General features: G+C 35.1%; 1 protein-coding gene across 4 annotated transcripts in view; it reads left to right on the top strand.

The window, feature by feature from the left end:
* The window catches only part of MAP3K7 (mitogen-activated protein kinase kinase kinase 7), a 71538-nt gene that overhangs the window by 19395 nt on the left and 36875 nt on the right, over positions 1-15268 (top strand). For all 4 annotated transcript variants that reach the window (XM_049772214.1, XM_049772215.1, XM_049772211.1 and 1 more), the window contains exons 3-9: positions 965-1030; positions 1957-2002; positions 3207-3345; positions 6137-6261; positions 8666-8794; positions 9993-10123; positions 13317-13398. In XM_049772214.1, the coding sequence (XP_049628171.1) occupies positions 965-1030; positions 1957-2002; positions 3207-3345; positions 6137-6261; positions 8666-8794; positions 9993-10123; positions 13317-13398 (718 nt within the window). The remainder of the gene's footprint in view (positions 1-964; positions 1031-1956; positions 2003-3206; positions 3346-6136; positions 6262-8665; positions 8795-9992; positions 10124-13316; positions 13399-15268) is intronic.

The raw sequence follows: 15268 nt of genomic DNA, 5'->3' as shown, positions 1-15268 counted from the left end.
TTCCAAAGTTGAGAGTACAGAGTTAAAGCTTTCTGGTAATATGTAATAAAAAGTTTACCTTAAATAATTTAATATGAACTGGCAATACAATGTAAGTAATAGAAAAGATAAGAAAAAGAAGATGGCTGGGAAAAGGCAGAAAAGAGGAGTAGGTTGAGAAAGCAAGGAACCATTCTAGGGGTTACAGTAATAGACATTTGCAGTGTGGGACAAGAGAAACTACAGCTCCCTCACTGACCTCAGTCTGAATCATTGTATCGGGAACAACTAAAGCTAGAAGTAGAGAAACCAGTAGTTAGGGAAAAGGTTATTATTAGAATATTTCTATTTATCATAGAAAAATGGCTTAGGTCAGAATTACTAAATTCAGGAGATGGGAAATGGAGAGTAGGTCAGAGTGCAAACATGTACGAAGTATTCAGTTTTAGTTAAGTCAAATAGGCCAAAACTCAAACCCTGTCTGCACCACTCTTAGCTAGTTACCTGATTCTCATCTTAAAATAGAAATGATAATACTTCCTTTGCCAGTGTTGAGAAAAAGTATATATCTTTTAAGTGTCAGGACATGGCAGAGAATAAGTCGACTCTTCAGCCATTACTATGCAAGTGTTGAAGGCAATATTCAAGCTTCTTTAGGCTTGGATAACATCTGGTATGGTCCTAAGTTTTGCTAGCAAAGTTATTTTTCTTTGTATTTATTATGTGCTATTCATATATCCTGCTCTAGCATTTTTGCCCATTGCTGTATTGAGTTGCTGACATGTCTGTCACCCTAATAAAGTATGAGACTATAAGGCAAAGATTTTGTACTGTTCTGGTCAGACACTTAAGACTAAAGAGCCTATCAGTAAAGTATGATTGTCAGTGATCAAACTAATGCTTGCTAGAAAGCAAAGGTTTTAATACTACTGTAAATCTGTTCCTTGGAAGCGAGTTTTTTCAAACTTACCTTCATTTGTTACAGCTTCGGCAGTTATCCCGCGTGAACCATCCTAATATTGTAAAGCTATATGGAGCCTGTTTGAATCCAGTAAGTTTGCCCATTTTTCATTATCACCTTTCAGTAAATGACATAAAAGAGGTGTGTGTGTGTGTGTGTGTGTGTGTGTGTGTGTGTGTGAGAGAGAGAGAGATAGAGAGAGAGAGAGAGAGAGAGAGAGAGAGAGAGAGAGAGAGAGAGAGAGAGAGAGATTTATTATTTTTAAGTGAAGCATTGTGAGTCACAGTACTATTGAGGACAGTGCTTTGTTTAGACAATGTAGTACCACACCCTTTCACCAGTGTGTCTCTCCACTATTTACTTTGTAACAATTTTTTTCTTCACAAAATTCTTTCTTTTTTAAAAAGTTATCTTTATTTAAGCACCATGATTATAAACATGTTTGTAGTTGGGTTTCAGTCCGTTCACCAGTGCAACATTCCCACCACCAATGCCCCCTATCTCTTTCCTATCTTAAGGTATTATTGAATGTATATTGCTAAAATGAAAGTTGTACTTGATGTATTTAATTGTATCTGGTCTTCTAGCAATGCTATATGAAGGAGTTATTATCTTGGGCTATCTTATCTTGGAGTGGGGGGGTTTAGACCACATCTACTGGCAAAACCCTGTACTATTTTCTTTGGCTCTTCTTTTGAGGTTTTTGATATCACAAATCAAAATCACATTTGTGAGCCAACACAAATCCCCCGAAACGTGTGATCTTGTTTTTGTGTGTGTGTGCCTTGATTCTGTGGGAGGAGTCACATCCTCTTATGAGAATCCTCTTAGTGGACTCAGAAAACTGGTCGTAGATCAGTGATACACCCACTTATTTTCTTTTAATGTAGTGGAGATTTAAAATTATTTTTAGTGTATTTATAGCATCAGAGATTGATTTATAAAATCAAAGGTTGAATTTGATTTTCCCTAGGACTTTATGTCTGGTTAATTATTCTGTCATATATTTCCTTTAGGTGTGCCTTGTGATGGAATATGCTGAAGGGGGCTCTTTGTATAATGGTGAGTGTGTCATTAGACCTGTCTTTAGTAGAGTAGAAGAATTAAAAAGCTTTTAATATAAACTTTAGGTTTCTTAAGTTCTCCACAATTTACTCTCAGAGTCCCAAAGGAACTAATTAACAAGATACCGGCTAAAGATCAAAAGTGAAAAGATAAGAATGCTACATTAGGATGTGAAATGTAAAAATCTAAGTATATCAGTCTTTTAATTTAATGATACTTCTCATAATATCTAATGCATTTAGTAAAGTAAATTTTCTTTTCAAATAGATTCTTATATTAAGTTTTTGCTGACTTAGTTTGAGATTTCTCACCTTAAAACTCACCATATTTGGGGCCGGAGAGATAGCATGGAGGTAAGGCATTTGCCTTTCATGCAGAAGGTCATCGGTTCGAATCCCGGCATCCCATATGGTCTCCCGTGCCTGCCAGGAGCAATTTCTGAGCATGGAGCCAGGAATAACCCCTGAGCACTGCCGGGTGTGACCCAAAAACCACAAAAAAAAAAAAAAAAAAAAAAAAAACCTCACCATATTTCTATTTCACTGCTTTATTTTTTCTTTTGAGAAATAAAATAGTGAAAACTTACTTTAAAGAGCATTTTATTTTAAATAATGAAATAAAATTATCTTCTAGTTCCCTTTATAGAACAAAGCTAACTTTCCCCTCACAAACACCAATCCTGTATACAAATGTGTTGTTGCATCAATATTATTTACTAATCATTTTCTCATAATTGTTAATGGGTATCTGATACTTTTTTTTATTTGGTCAAACTATTTCCAGTATTTAGATATCATTGAAAGCATAATTAAAAGCATCCTGTTGAATAAGGTTGTTTCCTTTTGTAACTATTGCTCTCATTGTACATCACCATTCCTAATTTACATTGTATGAGGTCTGGTAATAATAATATTAAATAATAAAATAAATAATAAATAATAAAGGTCTGGTAATCTACATAAATTTAACTTTAATTTGTATATAGCATTTAATAGCAGGGCTATTTAATATTAAGTTGTGATCATTATCTGTCTGAAAATTTTAGATATGTTCATCTTTTTATTAAAAAACAGCATACCAGTGGAGTAATGCATGTATAGCCATGAACTCAGTCATGTGCTCTGATTATGTTGTAGTCACCCTGTGTCTCCTTTGGTTATAAGCAATAAAGTTCTTTTTAGTTTGTGCCTTTCTTTTGCAGTGCTGCATGGTGCTGAACCTTTGCCATACTATACTGCTGCCCATGCAATGAGTTGGTGTTTACAGTGTTCCCAGGGAGTGGCTTATCTTCACAGCATGCAACCAAAAGCTCTAATTCACAGAGACCTGAAGCCACCAAAGTGAGTCTTTGATTATGTGTTCCCCATCTCTCCCCCCAACTCCTTTTCCTCCCTGTCTCTGTTGTTTCCCCTGTATCCTCTCTCTTGTTTAAACTGAAAGTTGCACACTGTTTGTTTTTTGGCTTCTTGACTCAGGCATGATGGCAGTGGGGGTAGAGGTATTGTTTCTTTTTGGTGAAAGGATGGTTGGTTGTTCATTTATTTTTGTGGTATCAGCTACTGAGCATTGTCCTCTTATGTAAGGCAAGAATGCTACTGCTCAGGCCCATCTCTGGCCCCAGGATATTATGTTTTTGACTCAGACTTCATTTTTTAAGTCATTGTAGAATGTCATTCTTGGTAGAATTTTTATTATAGTTATAAGTTTATATTTGATAATGTCTTAGATTAATAACTTCTAGTCTCTGTTCATCTAAAGTCTTATTTTAAACTACATTATTTATATTACTACTCCTAGACAGTTCCTTCAGCACAGAGACAAATATGTCTGTTCCCTGTATATTCCTAACAACTAATATAATAACTACACAGAGTAGACATTCTACAAAAATTTACAGTGTGGTTATTATTTGCTCCTTCAAAGTAAGGCAAAAGGAATTTCTGGCATCTTGGTTGGAATTGAAACTATTTTGGATTTTTCCATATTGAGAATTCTGGCACTTTGAAAGTATTCCAAATTCCCTAAATAGGTGCTTGAAATGATTAAAACTTTAGATAATTCAGTAAGTAAAAGAAACATGTTGCATTTGTTGTTCCCTTTTCATTATCCACCTGTGACAGTATTTAATAAAAAAAAGCCCCACATCCAAAAAAAAAACAAAAGAGCCTGGAGAGATAGCACAGCAGCGTTTGCCTTACAAGCAGCCGATCCAAGACAAAAGGTGGTTGGTTCGAATCCTGGTGTCCCATATGGTCCCCCGTGCCTGCCAGGAGCTATTTCTGAGCAGACAGCCAGGAGTAACCCCTGAGCACCGCCGGGTGTGGCCCAAAAACCAAAAAAAAAAAAAAAAAAAAACCCACATAATTCACTCAGCCACCCATCACCACATCAGTCCTCACATGAGAGCTTTTTCCTGGGGTATCAGCCCCAGTATAGCTTCAAGTATTACATTCTCTTAATACTGAATTTAAGCATTAAGCATTTCTTCTGGTTTTAATTTGTCACTCTGCTGTCAAATTTGATACACTCTGTGTAGATTCCAGCTCATAGAATTATCATTCTTACCAATGTGCCTTATTCCTGCTTCCTAGATTGAGACCATTTAACCTCTATTAATACAGAGTTTTTTTGTCAGAACAAACTTCTTAGAACCAAGGCACTTATTTAGAGGTGAAATTGACTAATAATGCAAAGGATACTGGTGAGTTTTAGGTACAAAGTAGCTCTTTCTCCCGAGGAGACAGAAGCCATTAGAAGCAATTTCCCAAAATGTGTCTTCTGCATTAGGATGTATAATATGGGAAAAGAAAATGGATCAGACTTGGAATTGACACCCATATTCCTTGACCAAACAGCGATATTTATATCTTAACTGTTCAGAGAACTGAGAAATAAACAATTTCATTTGCTGATTAAAAAGCTAAAAGCTAAAAAGCTAATCTTGACTAGCTCTCATATTAGGTGAACCTAAAATTCCTTGTTTTGGTTTAACTAAAAGATTAATATGACTAAAGCAGGTTTAAAGAATATTGAACTTCTTGGGCCCGGAGAAATAGCACAGCGGCGTTTGCCTTGCAAGCAGCCGATCCAGGACCAAGGGTGGTTGGTTCGAATCCCGGTGTCTCATATGGTCCCCCGTGCCTGCCAGGAGCTATTTCTGAGCATACAGCCAGGAGTAACCCCTGAGTACTGCCAGGTGTGGCCCAAAAACAAACAAAAAAAAAAGAATATTGAACTTCAGTACGGAGTATTTTGCACTCTAGGGTATGTATGCATATTCATGTGTATAGAGCTAAAACATTCTTTATGACATAATATTTTATCTTAGTAGAACTGATGCTCCTAGATACTTCTTTTTTGTTTGTTTTTGGGTCACACCCCGCAGTGTTACCCCTAGGGTTACCCCTAGCTCTGCACTCAGAAATCGCTCCTGGCAGTCTTGGAGGACCATATGGGATGCTGTGATTCCAACCATCGTCCTTCTGCATGCAAGGCAAATGCGCTAACTCCCTGCTATTTCTCTGGCCCTCCTAGATACTTTTTATTCTCATTTTTTGAGTGCTTTCAATTATGATATAGGTTTCTAGATCATTGATCTTGATTTTAAAGTGTAGATTTATGACTAGATTTCTGTATTCAGTTTGTAAAACACCTATCAATAGATTAAATACAGGGGCAAATGATTTCCACTTTCAGTACGTCATAATGTCAACCTATTGGAAATTTTTTAAATCTTTGTTTTATTTTAGTTCAAAAGGATGAAAGCATTTAGGAGGATTTGATGAAATAGTACAGCAGTTAAGGCTCTTGTCTTGCTCACAACTGACTTGTTTATTGGTATATCACATGGTCTCCTGAGTACCACCAGGAGTGATCCTTTGTTGAAATGCCAAGAATAAGTGCTGAATACTGCCAGATGTGGCCCCAAAACTAAATAAAATTAAACAACAATAAACAAAAGCATTTAGGAAAGGTTCATAAGTAAAAACAGAAATCGAAAAACCAGGTAAAAAATTTCACAAAAATTGCATTGTGACATTTTGCTTAAGCATTTCTATTTCTTTGTTTATCTTTTCTTTGACTATAGAGTCTGGTACTGCTCTTAAAATTTCTTTCTTTTATTTTTAACAGCTTACTGCTCGTTGCAGGGGGCACAGTTTTAAAAATTTGTGATTTTGGCACAGCTTGTGACATTCAGACACACATGACCAATAACAAAGGAAGTGCTGCTTGGATGGCACCTGAAGTATTTGAAGGTAAATGGCACATGCATCACTGATATTCTGCCTTGCCTCTGTGGAAACCCAAAAAGTGTTATGGCTTTGCCCTGTTTTCACGATTTTATTTCTGTAAAGTACATAGTTATTAAACATATATGAAAGTGTAAGGAGCTACTAAGTATAAATTTTGATCTTAAATATGAGTACAAAATGTAGTACATTGATTGCAAGTCCAAGCATATGTACAGTTGAGCTTCATTCATCTTGTTTTCTTAATTGCAGAACAACATATTTGTAACCTCCACATCATTACTCGTGATGTTTTCATGATTGTTTACAGGCATAGGATGCAAATGGCGGAGGTGGGGGCAACTACTTTTGAATTAGCGTCTATACATGCTCCCAGCTGAGGGCAATCTTAGGCAGTGCACTGCCTTATTTCAGCTTTCCTATCATTTTCGTCATTGTTTAATTATACATTACTCCATTTTTGTGCCTTTGTTGTTTTCCTTGCTTCCAAAAGTAGTATTGGTCTCTTTCAAAAGTGTCCCTAGGCTTGTAATGTGTCTTAGAGAAAAAACATGTTAGTAAATGTTCATTTGTATATGTTATAGTGCTGTTGCCCATGAGATTAATATTAATGAACCAAGCATATCTATTAAATAAGGCATTTTACACAAAAATGAGTAAAACAGTGGTCATATGACAAATATGTTTTGAAGAGATTCAGGGAAGCCTAGTCATGAGTTTCTGGTAGAAGCAATTCTGTATTCACCAATTTAGTGTTCACAAAATTAGAATTTAACAGTCTACTGTGCTTTTGTATTAATATTTTAGTGATTAAAGTTTAAATGAGCATGTGTTAGTATAATTGCAGATGGTTGGGCAGAAGTTCGATAAGAACAACAAATAAATGATAAGCTTCATGTGTCTCATGTTCTAAAGGACTAATCCATAAATTTTCATGCAAGTTTTTACAGAGTGGATCAAGTTACCTTTGAAAAGAGGATAGTTAAAGATGTATGTTATGTATATTACCTAAGTATACCCGTAAAATACAGATGTGTTCAGTAATCAGATTCTGTTATAGCATATTTCTTTTATTTTTAATGAATTAAAAATTTTTTGTTTCTTTGCTTTTAGCTACCCCAGAGAAAGAGAAATTTGCTATGCATCTGATCACTTGAATGGAGCTATTTTGCAATAAATTTATTTTAAAAGTTAGTGGACAAGTGAGTGTTAAATTATGCAAAATTGAAAAATGCCTCATATTTTCAAGTTCATTTAACACATAATTGGCATTGTTTTAAAATTATCTACTATGCCTTTCTGTGAGTTGAAATGATAGTATTACAATAGTATGGAAAGAGAAAAAATACTTCTTTATACAAAAGAACCCAGAAATAAAGTTATCTGTACTTGTTCAGAACAACATGGTTCTTATAACTAGGTTACATATCCAAATTATCAGAACCTGTAGCCCAAATTAGATCTGAAATGTCATTATAATGCTTCATCATAGTACACTGCTAAGTGCTCATTTAGTACATGTGATAATAAGTATATTTTGAACCTCAGTTCACATATGGTCACATATGGTCCCCCAAGCCAAGAGCAATTTCTGAGCGCGTAGCCAGGAGAACCCCTGAGCGTCACCGGGTGTGGCCCAAAAACAAACAAAAATAAGTACATTGTGAGCAGTCACTATAATATGTATTCTTAAATAAGATTATTTAAGAGGAGTATATGTTTATTGTGCCATTTTACTCATCTGCCATTTTATTGATGGTAAATTTTGTTGTTTTGTCTATTTGCTATAAATTTGTTGCCCACAATTTCATTGCTTGCAACTTTTATCTTTAAATTTTCCAATTAAAAATATTATCTCACTGATATTGGAAAGAAAATTTTTCACTAAAATAATATCCTGTTCTTTGATAATAGAATAGTCCTATCCATTAAGAAAATGAGGGGAGAAAAAGTAAGAAATTACAGAAAGAAATGTTTTAGTGTTTTATACTCTGCCCCCAAAGAAAGTCTAAAACTACAAGGCCTGCTTCTTGAAAAAGTGAAAAATGACAGCTGGAACATGATTTACGTACAGGTGGCTCAACTTTGATCCCTGGCTCCTCAAACACTCCTCAAACACTTCCAGGAGCAACCCAGAGACTGAATTCAGAGTAGCTTCTGTGCACTAAATGTGGCTCTGAATGTGACCCAAAAATCAGATTTCTAAAGTGAATTTTTAATGCCTTATTAATATTGAATTCACTTAAAATTGTATTTGTTCCCAAAATTTAACAGTACTTTAGAGGCAAGTAATTATTTAGCTACACATATAATAACCTCTTGGATTACAAGATAATCTTAAAGTTTATGAAGTTATTTCTATAAGTCATATGGGGGTATGAATATTTACATTGTGCCTCTTTTTCTCTAGGTAGCAATTACAGTGAAAAATGTGATGTCTTCAGCTGGGGTATTATTCTTTGGGAAGTGATAACTCGACGGAAACCTTTTGATGAGATTGGTGGTCCAGCCTTCCGCATCATGTGGGCTGTTCATAATGGTTCGTGAAAAAAATTTTTTTCTTTCATATATTTGTATATTTTTTATTTGATAAATTGTAGTTGTGCCTAACATTCACCTCTTGAGATTAAAATATAAGGTTACCATCTGGATAATTGCACAAAAACTAGCAGTTCTTTGGTGATGAATATTTAATTCAAACCATCCAAAAAGTCTGTTTTTGTAAGTCAGTTGGAAGTCAGATAACATTTTTTTATATGAAATCTGTTTTGTAAATATTTGAAACTGTTGAAATTAATCAATTTAATTCAAGTAAGATTTCAGGGACCTTGGGGCCAAAGAAGATGTACAGGATTAAACACCTATGCTCAAACAACCTTGTTTCAATTCCTGACACCACACAGTGGTCCTCTAAGCACAGCTGGACACCATCCCCCAATCCCCACATTGTTTAAAATAAGCTTTCAGGCACCAGAGATATATGTTATCTGCTTAGTCTTTTTTTCAAATACAGAAGCTCTTAAGTTCAGTACCATATAGTTTGCCTCTGCTGCTTGGTTGTGACTCAAAAACAGAACAACAGAAAGGTAAAATTTCATCACTGGCATTATTTTTAGTAAGACAACCATTAAGTTGTTATGATATAGCAAGTGAATTGTTCTCAGTTTATTACTATACTACAATTAAAATCTATTTTAAATGTGTAGTCTTTATGTGAAGGTAAGATTTCTACTTAACATCATAAACCTTCATATAAAAAGAAAAATTTATATTTTTGGATTTTTTTTTGTTTGTTTTGTTTTTGGGCCACACCCAGCGGTGCTCAGGGGTTACTCCTGGCTTTCTGCTCAGAAATAGCTCCCAGCAGGCACGGGGGACCATATGGGACACCGGGATTCGAACCAAACACCTTAGATCCTAGATCGGCTGCTTGCAAAGCAAACGCCACTGTGCTATCTTTCTGGCCCATGAAATGTATATTTTTAATATTGCCTTTAAAATCTTGAATTATAAGATGTATAAAGTAGATCCTTATTTTGAAGTATACGCACTAAAAGGAAAACTCAAATGTGTCGGATCACAGTGGTGGCTTAGAGAGCTGGGATACATACTCTTACTGTCATCTCTGGTACCACCTGGTTTCAACCCCACCCACCACTTGCATCAAAACCAAAAAAAATTTTTTACACCATTTTTAGATAAGTATTTTCTACCCTCCCTCTATTTTTCAACTTTAGGTACTCGACCACCATTGATCAAAAACTTACCTAAACCCATTGAGAGCTTGATGACTCGTTGTTGGTCTAAAGATCCTTCTCAGCGTCCATCAATGGAGGAAATTGTGAAAATAATGACTCACTTGATGCGGGTATAATCCTTCTTTTGAGGGGTTTGGAATTAATGGGAATTTGTTTTAGATTGAGTATTAATGAACTTTCAAAGTTAAAGGGACATTATCCTATTTTCTACTTTGTGTTTTTCTGTATTTTTTTTTAATTAGAATGGGTGTCTGTTACTTATGAAGAGAGAAAAACATTTTTATTATTTTTTTTTATTTTTATTTTTTTTCTATTTTAATTATGACAACAAAGATGCAAAAAAAAAAAAAAAAAAAGGACAGGGAAAGTTACAGTGGTAGCCCAATCACCCATAAACAGAATTCTCGGTAGTTCCATCGATGATATCCCAGCCTTGAACTTTCAGCCAAAGAACATTAAGAAAACCAAAACTGAACCCATGTACAATACAATTAATTTGTCCCTCAAATCCCCAGTTGTATTACATACTATTTCTTAGCAGCACACAATATAATCCAAAGAGATTAGACTTATGTAACTCCTTAAACATTGAGGGCAAAGTACATTTATCTAGTTCCATGTACATGCTTACTAGTTTAAGTTAACCTCAAAAGTTTTAGTGGGTTGTTTTTCTTAAGGATTGGAGTCAAGGAAAAAATAGTAAAAAATGGTGTTAGAGTGGCATTTGTTTGCATAGGCCCACCAAAATATAAGGGACATGGAAAGAAAAATTATGGTCTAAATACAAGGAGACCCTACTTCTGAAGTTTCCTGGCACAGGACTGACTCTAGGCTCCAGGCAAACTAGTTTGTCCAATTCAAGTCATCGTCTGTAGTGGCAATACACCTCCATTCCTCACATAGTCTCTGTTGTTGGTATCATGCTTCTGTATTAAAGATCCTGGAGTTTGCATATCCCATATTGCAGTCAGGATGGTGCAGAGCATCCTCTCGTTTCACCTCACACTTAAGGGGTACTAGAGAGAACCATGTCCTGTAGAGCAGGTCATTGTTGTTGTCAAGTCTTCTCAGTGTAAACGGAAGTCTCTTTTTAGGAGGTCGATGTCAGACCCTTGGTAGTGTCTTTCCTGGTAGAGGACTGCTTCCAGCTGTTGCTATAAAAGACCTTGGATGTTTCGTAGATAGCTTGCCTGGTTCTGGCGTGAATGGAGGATGCCCATTTTTCTGAGGCCTGTGCCAGGTCATTCTATCAATGTTCAGGGTGTAAGGTACATTGTACTGAGATTTATTAGATAAGAACTTATCTGTAGGTATAGTGTTTTCCTATTTTAATGTGTCTATGCAAACAAAGATCAATGCCATGAAGCATTATCGGCCCATTTGGAGGCAATAGGAACAAGACCAGCAATTTCCATAACATAGTTCAATCATAGGCATTAAACTGAGGGACAGTTCCACCAACAATCCTTACTGAACAGCTTACAAAGAAAAGACAAGATAAAAAGTGGATAGAAACATCATGGTAGAAGAATATATAAAGAGTTACAGCTGTTAAAGAAAATATACATAAAATATTCAAAAGATATATGTGTTCAATTTATGTCCTTCTAAATAGTTCTGGGATTGTTAGATCCACTGTATGTCTTTGGTCTGAGATTAGAACTGTGTATTATTAAAGTTAAGAAGGGTATATCTGGGGTACTGATGGTTGGGAGGAGTATATCATGTAGACTAGTATGAAATTGCCAGTGACAGCCTGAGTATAACTGACCAGCTATCTGCCACCCCACAGATCAAACACCACCCCCCAAGCCAATCTCAGGAGCTCAAGCCCCACCCTAGGCCAATCTCCGCAGCTGGCCTGGGAGTGGGGAAAACCCAGGGTGCCCCATCAGGTCCTCCCAGAACCCCACCTGGAGATCCAGAGGAAAGGGGGAGAGGGGGGTCGGGTGACCCAGGTCCGGGCCCCCCTACCCTAGGCCGGGCCAAGTGGCCCCCGGCACATACGGAGGTCTGCCAGGAGCCAGCCCGTGCAAGAAAAACATTTTTAAAAGAAAAATATAATTTTCTAAATGGAAAATGGTCAATGTTTCTGTGATTTCCCTCACCCTTCTAACATAGTATGTAAATATTTTCTTCTGGGCTTATTGCCTCATCTGTAATATGAGGAAAACTAGATAATCTGTAATGACAAATACTTTATAAATTTTTTTCAGGATAATACTTTCAAGTAGTCATTTATGTAGGGGAATATAAAACTTGTTTACTTGGACATATTTATTTAAGTGATTTCTTTATCATTTGCTCAGCCTTTGCATATGCTAACTATTAGTTTGACATTAAATGGTTAAACTTTATTCTAGGACTTAAAGATTTTAAATTTAGAACCCTTTTTAAATGATTATTAAAATAAGTCAAACACTTTTAGAATATGGGGCTTCTAATTTTTGCTGCACTGACAGAATATTCCAATTAGTACCTTATTTTAGTAAAGTGCCTGAATTTCAAAATGATTTGCTCACTAGAAAAATGTTTTAAGCTCTTTAGGTATCGACTAAGTAATTTCCTAGATAGCCAAAGATTTAGTTAATTGTTCATTCTGTTCAGAATAACTTAAGCAAACTATATTGAACTTACCTGGTTAGTTTGCTGGCAGATTTTAATTATAGAATCATAGGTCCTGAAGATATGCTTATAAAAAAATAACTCAGTATTAGTAGCCAGTTACACAAGGGATATATAAATTGTTCAAATGATAATTATATTATTATGTACTTAATTCGAGAGAAGTAGCCCAGCAATTTTTTTTGTCCAATTATTTTCAAAATTATAATATCCAGGCCAGACAAAAAGCCATGCCAATCCTTCTAGTATTTAAAATAGTAGAGCTGATGATGTCTTAGAAGTATCTGTTTGGTTTTCATCCAAATTATTAGCTCAACAATTTGTAAGTTGACATCACCACTATAAGAATATAAATGTTTCCAAATTCCCATTGCATTCATATTCTCTAGAGAAATATTTGTTGTTTCCTTTAAAACTCTCCAGTCTTCCTGAAAATGGAGGCATTAGTTACATAGCATTTATTGGTTATAGCTGAAATTCAGGAGAACACATTATTGTCATCTGAGCAAAATAAGAAATGAGGTATCTACAAATACAGCATTCCTCAGGAATAATAAAGCAACAGTAATTTTTTACCAAAAGGAAATATTTCTAATAAACTATGCAAGTTGATTTTAACAGTTTTTCTGTGTATCAAATAAATTTTAAATTGCAATTTTACTTTTTATATAAATATAGTACTTTCCAGGAGCAGATGAGCCATTACAATATCCTTGTCAATATTCCGATGAAGGCCAGAGCAACTCTGCCACTAGTACAGGTAAATTGATAGTTTGAAAGATTTTTTTATTTTGTTACTGTTTTTATCTAGTTCTATGAAATTATAATCAAGAAGCAATGAATGATAACCTCATCTTTATTTCTTCATTTCATATGATTTTTTTTTTCAGTTACATCATTCTTCATGAAGGCACTCAGATTTAACAATTAGTGAAGACAGTGATACTTTCAAATCTTAAAATTTTGCATTGTTAGGTATTAGAATATTGGATATTTCAAGAATAAATGTTATTACTTGCTTAAAAAGTTTTACACAGGGGCCAGAGAGATAGCACAGCAGTGTTTGCCTTGCAAGCAGAAGATCCAGGATCTAAGGTGGTTGGTTCGAATCCCGGCGTCCCATATGGTCCCCCGTGCCTGCCAGGAGCTATTTCTGAGCAGACAGCCAGGAGTAAACCCTGAGTGCTGCCGGGTGTGGCCCAAAAACAAAAAAACAAAAATTTTTTTTTACACAAATGCTAATTCGTATAAATTTATTGAAAATTAGTGTAATATTTATGTATTTTTTACATATTCATCACGAATATTCTGGTTAGGGGTTTTGTAGAAAAATCTACAGAGAATCTTATTACGTATCTATTTTTTAAGTCAAGATTCTCAATTTTTGAAGTAAGTGGTAGTGACATTTATAATTTCTATCAAAGTTTTAGAAATAATATTTAGGAAAAAGTATGCTACTTAAAAACATGTAGTATTTTATTTTAATGAACTGAAAAGGTATCTGTGTACATATAAATTTACCCTATACTAAAAAAACTTTATATTGTTTGTTGATTAATTATTTGACTACATAATCCCAATTTCAAATTTTACTGAAAATAAAAAAAATTTCTCTTGATTGTAAAGTGAATTTCTCCAAAATTTTATTAATTTTCCCTGTATTACCTCCAAATCCTCTCATTACTTCCATACTTTCTATTTTTTACCTCCATACTATTTTTATTCTCTCTTTCTGCCTTTTCATTGATCTGAGTTCTTAGATTCTCACCTTTCCCTCTCTACTGGTCTCTGCAATTTTCCCTCTGTCTCTTGAATCATTAGGTACTTTTCATTTGGTTGGTTTTGGGAATCACACCCTGCAGTACTTAGGGCTTACCCCTGGCTCTGCACACATGTAATTCTTGTCAGGGTGTGTGGGACCATAGCTAAAAGAGTTTGGGTACCAGTTATTGTAGAATTTTAGGTCCTGCAGGTTTATTTATAAGAAAACAACCAAGTATCATAAGAAACATCTAAGTGGATGCTACAGTCAAACTTGGGTTGGTTGTATATAAGAAAAGTACATTTATTTACCTGCTGTACTATTTCTCTGGTTCCTTGAATCATCTATTTCATTCTAATTTCTCATTTCTTTTGGCTTTATTTCCAGAGTATATACAGTCTATAATTTGCATTCTTCAACTGTTCTGTTCCCATTCTGTTGTGTCAGTTTATTGAGACTTTAACACAATTCCAAGATTGAGTGGGAGAGGCGAACCTTTTCTGTTATGAGCCACCAGAGTTATACCCTGGTCTTTGAGTGCACTATGTATTTGCAAAGCAAATACTCCACGTTTTTGATAGCACTTCACTTTTTTGGGGAGGGGGGAGTCACTCCTGGTGGTACTCAGGCATTACTCCTGACTTTGTGCACAGAAATTATTCTTGTCAGGATCCCAGGACAATATGGGATACTGAGATTGAACCTGAGTCAGCTGATACAAGGCAAACACAGTGTGCTATCACTATGGCCTGAACCACGTAATTTTATAACTATACTTTTCCTCTATACGTTTGTAACATGATAAGAATTAATTTATGACTTAGACACTCACTGTAAGAGACTAATAACAACTAATAAAATAAAATTA

The sequence above is a fragment of the Suncus etruscus genome, chromosome 4 (assembly GCF_024139225.1).
Source record: "Suncus etruscus isolate mSunEtr1 chromosome 4, mSunEtr1.pri.cur, whole genome shotgun sequence".
NCBI classification, from domain to species: Eukaryota; Metazoa; Chordata; class Mammalia; order Eulipotyphla; family Soricidae; genus Suncus; species Suncus etruscus.
The sequence above is the reverse complement of the archived record's forward strand: the minus strand, read 5'-3'. Positions and strand labels throughout refer to the sequence as shown.